The following is an 11,630-nucleotide window of genomic DNA, read 5'->3' on the forward strand; positions in this document are numbered from 1 at the left end:
ATCGGTCAGAACAAGAAGAAGTTCGACTACATCAACCGCGTTAACAAACGCTTTCGCTTTTGGTCTACGAGGGTACATGGACACACTCTCCCCCTCTCGTTGCTATGCATATCCTAGATAGATCTTGCGTGAGCGTAGGATTTTTTTTGAAATTGCATGCTACGTTCCCCAACAGTTGCATCGGGCGCGGCGCCACGATGCAGTTACCTGATGAAAAAACTACCATCGGGCATGGCCGCGTCTTGGCTCCTCCGACTTCATCTCCAAGTCTCCTGGTTGTCTTCTGGTTCAAGAAAAATCATCACGAAGGTTTTATTCCGTTGGGACTCCATTTGGTATTCCTTTTCTGCGAAACTCAAAAACAAGAAAAAAACAGGAACGAGCACTGGGCTCTAGGTTAATAGCTTAGTCCCAAAAATAATATAAAACAGTATATTATTGCATATAAAACATCCAAAACAGATAATATAATAGCATGGAACAATCAACAATTATAGATACGTTGGAGACGTATCAGTGTGCCATGACATCCTCGTCTACCACTACCACCTGGCCACAAGGCCCTGCGAGCGTTTCGCCAGTTTATCAACATCCCCGACTACAGTTTCGCTACAGTGGACACCAACAAAGATGTACAAATGCTCAAGGTTTCGGGCTTGGCCTGCCGGAATCTTGTCGACATCCATGACCACTACACGGTTTGGGGGAACACAAAGAACAATCAGGACTCCCTGGTTGACCTCACCTCGGCCATCATCGACCCCTACTACATGAAGATGATGGATGATAGCAAGAAGGACAAGATCACCTGGCATAGTGCCTCGGAGCAGATACTGGATGAAGAACACGTCAAGTACGCGGCCAAGGACGCATACACAAGTTATGAGATGTACAAGCGGATCAAGTACGCAGGCAAGTGCCTTCGTCCTGCCCCGGACGAGGGATCAAGTCACAGAGCAGCGACGACAGCATCACAAGAAGTAGATGATTAGATGATTGTTTCTCCTAGTTTAGAATGCATGTAATTGTTTATTGAGGTGTGTGTGCGATTGTTTTGTATAGTTACTTATGTAATTGGATGTTTATTTTGATTATATATGTTGTTCTATTGTAGACAGGACAAATCACATCGCACACGGAGTAAACTAAGGAACCCGTCAGTGATGATTTCATCAATCACTGGCAATTGTATACCAACAAGCGTTTGTCCACAACACACACGACTTATTAGCAACAATCATTAGTGTTATTATCGGTCTTCACACATATTTTTGATTACGACCTATTTCCCACGCATCACACACATCTTGTTAAGTTGAACCGTTTCTGTTGTCTTGGCTCATCGCAAACAATTCATCCGAGTAAATTGTATGTCATATATCACACACACCTTGATCTGGCTGGCCGTTTTTGTTGTGTTGCTTAATCACAAATAATTCATCTGAGTGAACTGTATGCCGTATATCGCACACACCTTCATCTGGCTGACCATTTCTGTTGTTATGCTCATCGCAAATGGTTCGTATGGATCAATCGTACGCCATGTATCGCACGCACAACTCTAATCTGAATCATGTTTGATGCCTCCACCATCGCAAACTGTTCATGTCATTTTTGACGGTTTTCTTACACCATTGTTTGCGATTAACGCATCGCATACAGTTTCATCGAAGGGTCTCTGATTGTACTGTCGCGTTAGGACCATCCTGCAGTAGTGATACCACCCTCGGAGACTGTCACGATCACCTATACTTATGGGTTATCAGTCTCCGACTCCACACCTGGACTGTCTACACCACGCCTCGTATGTCGAGCAAAGGAGCGTGAAGGGCCAAGCCAACATCCGCAACATTACTGAATTGGAGAATGATTAGCAGGTATGATTTTCTCTCACACGTCTTAGCTGTGAGGGGTGCCAGATCTGGATTTCAATGAGGTATCTGGGTACTACCCGGCTAGATTCTTTCAACGATAATGACTTCTCCTTGGTAAGCTACTTTAGAGGCCCGTAAAGTTGCATATCAGTGATGTAGCCGCGTCGAGCTCAAGTGAAGAGGTGGCTGCTACAGTGGTGACGTGTGTTGGAGTCAAGCTTAAGGATGTCGTCGGTCATGATTGTAATTTTGTTTTTGGTTGACGATCCTTTGTGGTAAGCTAGTGTTTTGCTGTCTTTTCAATTTCATTAGGTCGATATCAATATCCATGTGGCTTATACTTTATTATTTATTATATGAATAACACACGTATTATCATGTAGAATACAACAATAATTATCTCACCACATATTTAGGAACATTTAGGCCTCCTTTGTTTTAGAGGAATCTTATAGGAATTTCATAGGATAGGATTTCTATAGGAAAAATTCCTTTAGAGCCCTTTGGTATGTAGGAATGAAATCCTATTTCTGTGGAGGAATTCTTCCTATCCTCCACATTTCATAGGAAAATAAACATTAGGCTAGACTCAATGGAAAAAATCCTATGATGTGAACCAAAGAGCATCTCCTTTTCTATTCCTAGTCATAGGATTTGAGGTACATGTCATCTCATTTTCTATGACTTTCCTATTCCTATGATTTTCCTACCTTATAAACCAAAAGAGGCCTTAGGCCTCATTTGGTTTAGAGGAATTTCATAATAATTCTAGAGGATAGGATTCTTATAGGATTTTTTCCTTCTATTCCTACATAGGATTGGTTCCTATCCTCCACATTTCATAGGAAAATAAAAAAGAGTCTAGACTCAATGGAAAAATTCCTTTGTTGTCAACCAAATGATATCTTATTTCCTATTTCTACTTATAGGATTTGAGATACATGTCATCTCATTTCCTACAAGATTCCTATTCCTATGATAATCCTATCCTATGAACTAAAAGAGGCCTTAGTTATAAAAAGATAAGACTAAAAAATAACCATCGTAGTACACCATTTTTTATTATCTTTTCTAAATTATCATGTGCCGAACTTAAGATAAGACAGTATCGCCCTTAGTAAACATCAACTTGTGAAATCAAGCCTAACGCTCCGGTTTTTCAGCCTTTCCAAACCCATAAACATAGGCTAAACCGGTAGCCGCCGACCCGGTCCAGCTCGTCCACCCTGACATACCGGGTCCACCGTCAATACCAACCCTGACTCGTGGGCAAGCGCGTCGCCGTCGCGGAACCTAACCTTCCTCCCCTCTTCCCCTCCCCTCACGCCAGGACTCAACCCGACCCGCTGACACGTGGGCCTGGAACGGTGTTCCCTCCACCGTGGCCCCAGGCTACAGCGAGCGAGTGCGGCGCGCCTAGGAGCGCCAGTGCGGTGGGTCCCAGGACTCTGCCAACCCCCCGGGCCAAATAGATCGGTACGGCCACGCGTTCCCCTTCCCCTCTCGCAGTCTCGCCTCGCTTCTCCTCCGTCGCACCCGCGCACTCCGCCCGAGCTCCCACCCCACCCCGCCTCCTACACCTCTCGCGGCGCCCCCGGCCTGGCCTCCGCCGGCGGCCATGGACACCGAGTACGGCACCTCCTCCCCGTCGCCGCCGCCGCCGCGATCGGACGGCGCCTCAACTTTTTGGTTGTTTTTTTAATCTTTTCGCCGTTGGGTGATCGGCTTAAGGGGTATTGTTCCCGTGCAGGTGCCGCGGGCCGCAGCAGGGGGGCTCGTCCTGCTGGGCGACGGGCGCGGCGGCTTGGAGTTCATCGCAGCAGAAGCGCCAGCGATGCGAGGTAATTTCGCCCGGTTCGTGGGGTTCCGTTCGTTCCGCGTTCCCCAGTTGATTTTGGTTTTCTCCGCACCGAACGCGGTGCGCGGCCTTGGATTTTCGCGTGCCAAGTCCCTACGTTGCGCCCGAGGTGTCGCGTTTAGGGTTTTGTTCAGTCGGAATTGGGGTTTTTATGCGGTGAGAAGCCGCGATCTCGACACTAGGGTTTCGAGTTTTGGGCGGAAATTTAGGAGGGTTTATAGGTCTTTATTGGGGTTAATTTCTTAATTATGTCCGGGATTTGAGGGGTTTGTGGATGCGATCGTGCGGCGCGTACCCTTTGTCAGGTCGTTGATGCAATGCCGGTCATAATTGGCTTAGGTCTACGACCAATTTGATCTGTTTGAAGATTTTAGGGGTGTCGGTGCCATCTGCATGCCATAAGTTCCGATCTTTGTGTGTTTCTGTTATTCTGATCGTCTTTTCTGTTATTTCTTATCTTATCTGTATGGTTCGGATCATGAGGATGGGATTTCCGTTTAATTATATCACAAACAATACTAATTAGACATCACATAGTTAATTGCGGAATGAAGTACTCTGCTAGTTTTAGTTTCACCATACAACAGCATAATTACCTCTGTTTTCTACTGACATGTCACTATCTAACAGGGTTCTTCCAGCGACCAAGTTGGATCCAGCACAAGTGCTTCTGTGCAAATGTCTGAATCAGAGCTACCAGATACTGATTACGTAGAAAATGAGGAAGAGGATTACTATATGGATGATGATGATGATTGTGATGATGAAAACGGCGATGACTCTGAATATGAATTCGATGAAGCTGACTTTAATCAGCAGCTTGCTGATAAATTTGATGATTTAGATCTGCCTCCAGGTGTGGAGGCTACTGTACCATGGCTTCAGAAACTTGCAGCCAATGACGAGCAGGACGGAGCGTCAGATGAGTTAGTTGAGGATGAAATTACAAGGAAATATAAGGCATTTCAACAATTCTACACTGTTCAAAATTTCTCTGACCACCATTATGCTAATAAATCAGTGGGGAAGGTAATGTGTTGAATTAATTGATTTCACACATTATGCTCATTTTGTATACGAATCCCTTCTTATTTTATTTTATTCTTGCGGAGCGTGTGATACTTACGTCTTGTTCATGTGCATATTATTTCAGACAAGCAGGGAATGGGCAAAGAGAATTCAACATGACTGGAAACTTTTAGAGAAAGATCTACCAGGTTAGCTGTTAACAACTCGGTTTCTCTCTTTAGATTTCTGTAAGTTAACTATTCAGTTTTACCAATAATAAGTGGGACAAAGGTATATTCCACTTAAAATTTAACCTAGCACCTCCATAACACTCTGGTGAACTAGATTTTCTCTAGCCAACACAATTGGCTCTACTGCTTGCATGCGCCTTTTGTCATGTTCTTATGAGTGTCCAAGGTAGAAATTTAGGTTCTTGGGGCACACGAACCATAACCCCTTTAGCCTACTTAAGGCTCATAAAGGACATCAGTCTTTCAAGCTTATCTCGTAATATAATGCATGCATGGAGAGTTAATGTACATCTATTGACCTTGTTATTCAATTCTCCGTGCTGCACACTTAAGTATGTCTGCACAGGGTGCACAAGACCATCATCCCATCATTTGATAGAAGTATAATATTGTAATTTTTATGTGGCTTTCTCTATTTTATAGGTTTCTTAATTGTTTTATCTGATTAAACTGCTTAAAAATGGATGTATTCATTGTTCTTGTGATATATTTACACACTTAGGGTTATAATCTTAGTAGAACTGTCAATTTATGGAAGCATTCTACTTTATGCTCTAAGCTTATTAAGTATCTCTGTACAATCTTAAGATTTTGGAGTGAGTTCTGAAATCTATTAGATCTGGACTTATACTTAATGTTAATCTAGTGTGGCTAAAACAATTCAATGATTTGTTTGGCATCGGTTTTGCGTAGCTTTGTACTGAATGACTAGTGAGGCTTAAATGGCATATTTGATTTCTAATACCCAGTCAATGCTGTGAGCCCTAGAATCTTTCATCCAACAGTGGGGACAATAACACCAAAATAATACATAAATGAATTTGAGATCTGGATAAATAATCAAATCCCACGGCTAATTGGCAGCTAAATTTGCTCTACGAAATTTAGTTATTTCTCATTTGACTTAGCACTAGCAAACGGATTGATTATGAAGTTGAGCAAGCTATGGCTTATTTATTGCACCTTTTCAGTATACTTTCTCTCCAATCAGAAGTATAAATTGTGAAAACTACTCTTTTTTGTAGCTTCTATCTTTGTCCGTGTTGCTGAAGATAGAATGGATCTTCTTAGGGCTGCGATTATTGGCCCTAAGGGAACACCCTATCATGATGGTCTCTTCTTCTTTGATGCACATTTTACCTCTAATTATCCTTCAGAGCCTCCGGTACGTAAGCTTTTAGCATTTCTCTTTATGTGATTATATTTATCATTTTACTAAAATGCTTAACATTGATGGTGCTGCAGTTGGTGTATTACCATTCTGGAGGGCTTCGACTTAATCCGAACTTGTATAATTGTGGAAAAGTCTGCCTTAGCCTCCTTGGTACCTGGAGTGGTAGTGGTTGCGAGAAGTGGAACTCAGCTCACTCAACCATGCTGCAGGTGCTTGTGTCCATTCAGGCTCTCATTTTGAATGAGAAGCCATACTTCAATGAACCGGGATATGCAGGCTCTGCGAATACCACAACTGGACAACAGCATTCTGTAGAGTATAACAAGACCACATTTCTGCACTCCTGTAGGACTATGCTGTATTCACTTAGAAGGCCTCCGGAGGTAATGTTTTGCTATATGTACCTACAGTTCTGGCTGTTAACGGGCAAAAACAAAATAATAGTCTCTCTCCTGTCCTTTTAATGCATGCTGAAACAAGAAACTTACTCGTGACATGCTAGACTATTAGAGATTAGCCCTTTTATTTCCTCAAATTTCTGGATCTTCCAGTGGTTTACTGCATTTGCTGCGGTTATATGCTTGAATATGCTATATGAAGGTTTGTTTCATCATCAATGTTCTAAAACACTGGCTGGTGTGCGCTTGGCCAGTCCCACCTTGTAGTGGATTTTGGGTGGGCCTTTGGGCTTGTTCCAGTTTAGGCCTAAATAAGCAGCCAGCCTTGTACATGATTACCTGAGTAATGCAATGCCTGGTTACTCATTTTTTCGTATTCTTAGTCGGCAAGGGCAGCTTGATACCTAGTAGTATGCATACTTGACTGAATGAATGGAGTTTAAGAAAATTTTCGGTATGCAAAGACGGCCATATATCTACAGAACAAAATGATCTATCTACAGAACAAAATGATAAGTACTACTCCCTCCGTTCCTAAATATTTGTCTTTCTAGACATTTCAAATGACTACTACATACGGATGTATGTAGACATATTTTAGAGTGTAGATTCACTCATTTTGCTCCGTATGTAGTCACTTGTTAAAATGACTAGAAAGACAAGTATTTAGGAACGGAGGGAGTAGAAGATAGGAATGTAGGATGTGACATGCCGCAGCTTCTTTTTTGGACAGACCAAACATATTATAGATTTATAGCCAAGGGGAAGAACATGCAGGTGTGCTGAGTATTCCCTGATCCTGGTTTAATAGTATTTTATCCTGTTTCTGTTACTATAGAAAGAGGTCATTCTGATCCTGATTAACGGGAAGGTGCTTCCTATGTGATAAGTTTTAATTTAATTTTGCAAGATCCCTTATTTGTAATTACCAGACAGTTAAGTCACATGGAACTCTATTATCTACTGCTTTTTAGTAACCTTCCTTTGTTGTTGGCTCTACTTGCAGCACTTTGGAGACCTTGTCGCCGGCCACTTCCGGGAACGCGGACGCACCATTCTGGCAGCATGCAAACACTACCTAGAGGGTAACATGGTTGGATCGGAGGTCCCTGAAGAGGAAGAAGCGGAATACGACGGCACTGGAGCATCTAGCAGCAGCAGCAGCAGTAGCAGCAGTGTACCAAAGAAGCAACAAGTGATGAGGGTGGATCCTCTGGGTAGGCGCACTCAGTTCACTGACAACCTCAAGACGCTGTTTGAAGATCTTCTGATGGAGTTCAACGTGAAGGGCGCTGACACTAGGAAGTTCCTGGAAGACAAGGTTAAGAAGAACCTGCCCGCAGCCTGAAGACTGCGTGCGCAGGTAGGAGATAATTTGCCTGGTAATGGGGGTGATAGCTGCAGGCTCCCTAACTAGAAATAGGTAACAAGGTGGTGGTAGTAGTTTGCTTTCCTGAGTGCAGGGAAGATTTTGTAGATAAGTAGCGACTTTCAGTAATTGTTGGAACTCGAACTTATTCACCGGAGGAATGACCTGAATCAACCGAGTGCCGATTCTGACGGTACCCTATTCAAGTTAGGCATATAATATTATATTATACCTAAAGCGTATTTTGCATCTCGTACGCCAGATGCACAGTTGAATGCCCCCTGCTCCTGCTCATTGCATCAGTAATCATCAGTTGCTTGTTCCATAGTCCTGGGATCTCTGAGCCGCAAGTTTTCTGGGAGAACTGTGGCACGTAAAGTCCCACTAGCTACAGTACTTTGCTAGCTTCACGGTGTGCACCGTTGGAATGGAAGACACAGGTGCGGCGATGCCCGGTCCGACATCCAGGGACGCGGGGAACCACCTGACTACCCGTGCCGCCGCCTGATCGACTTCAGCGCAGTCAACCAGCCTACGTGCATGCTATTCAACAACCAAAAAATTTACAGCACGACCAGACCAGATGCCACGTGCATTCTATGTAGCCGCGTCAACAACCACCAATCTCTTTTCTCAAACAAGTCATTTTCATTAATATAAGAAAGAACCAATAGGAAAACCACACCCACCGGCGCAGGCAGATCTTCGAGCAGCATTGCTACACACACGACATTCCTTGCACGATTTATGGACGACAGAGCCAGCTGAGCCTTTAATCACATCTGATGCGTGGATTTGCACCGTTGGATCATCGGTCGTGCAAGCATCGTCCACGGACTGTCGTTCGTCAAGTAGTTTCGATCTTCGAGCAGCCCATAATAGCCAGACCATGTGACGACACACTGCCAACACTCACGTCGCAATAACAAACGACTCGCTTGCTACTGTACTTTGACGGATGGGCATATGAAATCCCTTGCTAGTACTGTACTTTGACGGACCGGGATATCAAATCAAGAATACATTGAAATTACATCTTCAATTCTTCATAATGGTCTCTCTGGATCGGTGATTCCGGAGCAACTACCGTGTGACGAGCTAACAGGAGATATGACATCCCCAATACCCAATGAAATCGAAACAATTATGGTGGCTGGTTTCCCTCGCATATATATTAATTGTCACCGATTTAATATAAAATTATACTAAATCAATGACAATTAATATAGATCAGAGAGAGTACATTTGATGGAAGCGCCGTAAAATTCCTCATAATGAAAACACGGGCTCCCCTATACGTTCAACTCTAAGCATTAGAGGCATTGTGGCGAATGTGCTAGCTGCAAAGGGGAAAGCACCATCGAAACTTTTGGAGTGCATAATCTCAGGAAGGGTCGCGTCTCGCTGATGAGATGGGTATTCCCCCAAATGGTTGTTGAATGGGAATGGTTGGAAATTGTGTAGGCCATCTTGGATCCTTTAGAATACCGAGCTTTGGGAGCAATGACTATTGATGGTTATCAAAAGTTGACGACTTCTTTCAGCAAGGCGGCGATTGTGTATTCTGCCCGAGAAAGTAATGCCGTTACGGATTGGCTAGCCCGAGCGAGTTATAGAGGGGAACTTTATGAGGAGTGACGTAATTATCCTCCTGACTTTTTAATCCCCTCCCTTGTAACATATATGATTATTGTTTAACAAAGTCGTAGGAGTTAAAAAAAGGACTCGCCTTGCATAGCCTTCAGCCATAAACGTACATTTGCGCAGCTAGCGTACATCACATGATACCTTGTCACGCTGTCACCAAGCCTCGCCGCCATCTCTCATGCAACCTTGTCCATGGACATCACGGGCAATTTAGGGGCAACTCCAACACAGATCATCAAATGGACATTCTATGGACGGGGAGCCCCATCCAACCGAGTCATTTAAATACCATTTTCCTTCCTTCTGATATGTTTCTGAACTCTGTATTTCTGTTCATTTGCAATGGAAAGGGGTATAGCCCGGTTTGAAAAAAAAAATACCATTTAAATACCATGGGCACCGATTTTTGCATTGATTTTTGAAAAAAATGCATAGAAAAGATCCTCAAAACAAGTAATAAAACATCTACGGAAAAAATAAATCTAATTTACTCTTCAGTGCCGTCGCTCTGGAAATCGACGTGGTTGTCGGAGGTGAGGCCTGCACCGGACGGTCTGACATCGAAGTCATTGCGGGCCGACACGAAGGAGGCAGTGGTGACAACGAATGCCTTTTTGGCATCATCGCTCATTGCGCGTCATCCTACTTAGCCTCCAACCCCTCGGAGAGATGGTTGCGCTATGCCTTGTTGACGTTGAGCCGCCGATGCTCACGACAGACGGCGCAAAGGTTGTGCATGGAGTCGAGCACGGCCCAGTTTATGTCGAGGATCGCCAGGTCCGCCGCAACAATGGTCACGACGAGAACTCTGGACGCGCGTTCCGCCTCTAGTCGGTCCTCCATCGGCCGGTACTCCTTTAGGAGCTGAAGGTTGCAGTGCTGCTCCACCAGCAGTTGCCTGAACGCGAACACCGACATCTCCACCGATGCGGGCGCCCGCTCCTCCTCCACTAGCACCCGGCCGTAGTGCTACCTCGCCTGCACCATGCTGAACCCAGACACCGATGGCTCCTCCACCGACGCGCACACATGCCCCTCCTCCATGGTGATCCCTATCATGGGGTCACCCTCCTCCTCGCCCTTCATCTCCTCTGAGCGCTCTGGAGAGCTGACAGGTTGGCCGGGATCAATGCACGCTTGGAGTCGAGCCTTCGTGTCACGGACCTCCCTCGCGATTTAGGCGAGACGCGCCGACGTGACGCTCTTGTTCCACATAGCAAAGGACCGGGCTATGGTGATGGTCGACAACAGACGATGATGAGAACAAGTGGTTGGACAGCTCCTCATACACTAGAAGGGCTCTGAGGGATAGGGTTTTTGCGGCGTGGTCAGCCAACTTAAATAGCCTAGGCAGGGCGAGTGCCGGGTTGAATGCAGAGCGCCAGAGTAGGCTTCTATGGCTCCGCCTCGGTGTGAGTGTCGTGTAGGCGAACGACCGATCAGCCGACGAGAATGCGGGCAGTCGGCCGATCACTTCTGCTCTGAATGCGCAGACAGTTCTTGAGACGACGCAGAGAGAGCGGAATTCGATGCCGGGTCGCGGGATTTTGGACTTTCGGATCGGTCCGGATAATTTCGATGAGCGCCCTTGAATGACCTAAATTGTTTTGATCATCCAGCCCAGACATTTGCGGGCTGTTTGGTAATCAGCATTGGAGTTGCTAAGACAGAGAACAACGAGTGCAAGACCGCGATGGAAGCTTCAGGTTATACTCCAGCCAAAACCAAACAACGAGGGCAGGCAGATGCGCATCGTTCAACCTCAAATTCCACTGTTTCATATGCATATGCCAAAATGCGCAGCTTACAAGTTGAGATGGATTGTACTGCAACTGCCACCATTGATCGCTCCTGCCCACTCCAGAAAACTACTTTTGCTGCCGGTCCCATTGATCGCTAAAAACCACCGCATGCCACCGTCGCCGGCGGCCGGCGGCCGCCACACGCTCATCAGCTTCAGCACGAACTGTACTCTATATGGATCTCCTTACCTCTCCGTCGATCCCACTCTCTCTGGCTCAGGCACGCCTAGGAAGGACGAAAGGGGCCGT

The 11,630-nt window shown here is 45.2% G+C and overlaps 1 protein-coding gene across 1 annotated transcript; it reads left to right on the plus strand.

Moving 5' to 3' along the window:
- The first annotated feature begins 3,343 nt into the window (after nucleotides 1-3,343).
- Nucleotides 3,344-8,181, plus strand: LOC125543385 (putative ubiquitin-conjugating enzyme E2 38). Its single transcript, XM_048706710.1, has 7 exons — nucleotides 3,344-3,503; nucleotides 3,625-3,715; nucleotides 4,363-4,761; nucleotides 4,886-4,949; nucleotides 6,017-6,156; nucleotides 6,237-6,548; nucleotides 7,570-8,181. Exons 1-7 carry the CDS (start codon nucleotides 3,493-3,495, stop codon nucleotides 7,909-7,911), a joined length of 1,359 nt encoding a protein of 452 aa, XP_048562667.1. The 5' UTR covers nucleotides 3,344-3,492; the 3' UTR covers nucleotides 7,912-8,181.
- Nucleotides 8,182-11,630: the final 3,449 nt, after the last annotated feature.

Source organism: Triticum urartu, chromosome 3, assembly GCF_003073215.2.
Source record: "Triticum urartu cultivar G1812 chromosome 3, Tu2.1, whole genome shotgun sequence".
NCBI classification, from domain to species: Eukaryota; Viridiplantae; Streptophyta; class Magnoliopsida; order Poales; family Poaceae; genus Triticum; species Triticum urartu.

Bases quoted from the DNA above. Each gene is read 5' to 3' on its own strand.
- LOC125543385 (XM_048706710.1), top strand. The intron at 4,950-6,016 runs GTTAGCTGTTAA...TCTTTTTTGTAG, and splicing joins TTTAGAGAAAGATCTACCAG to CTTCTATCTTTGTCCGTGTT. The intron at 6,549-7,569 runs GTAATGTTTTGC...CTCTACTTGCAG, and splicing joins CACTTAGAAGGCCTCCGGAG to CACTTTGGAGACCTTGTCGC.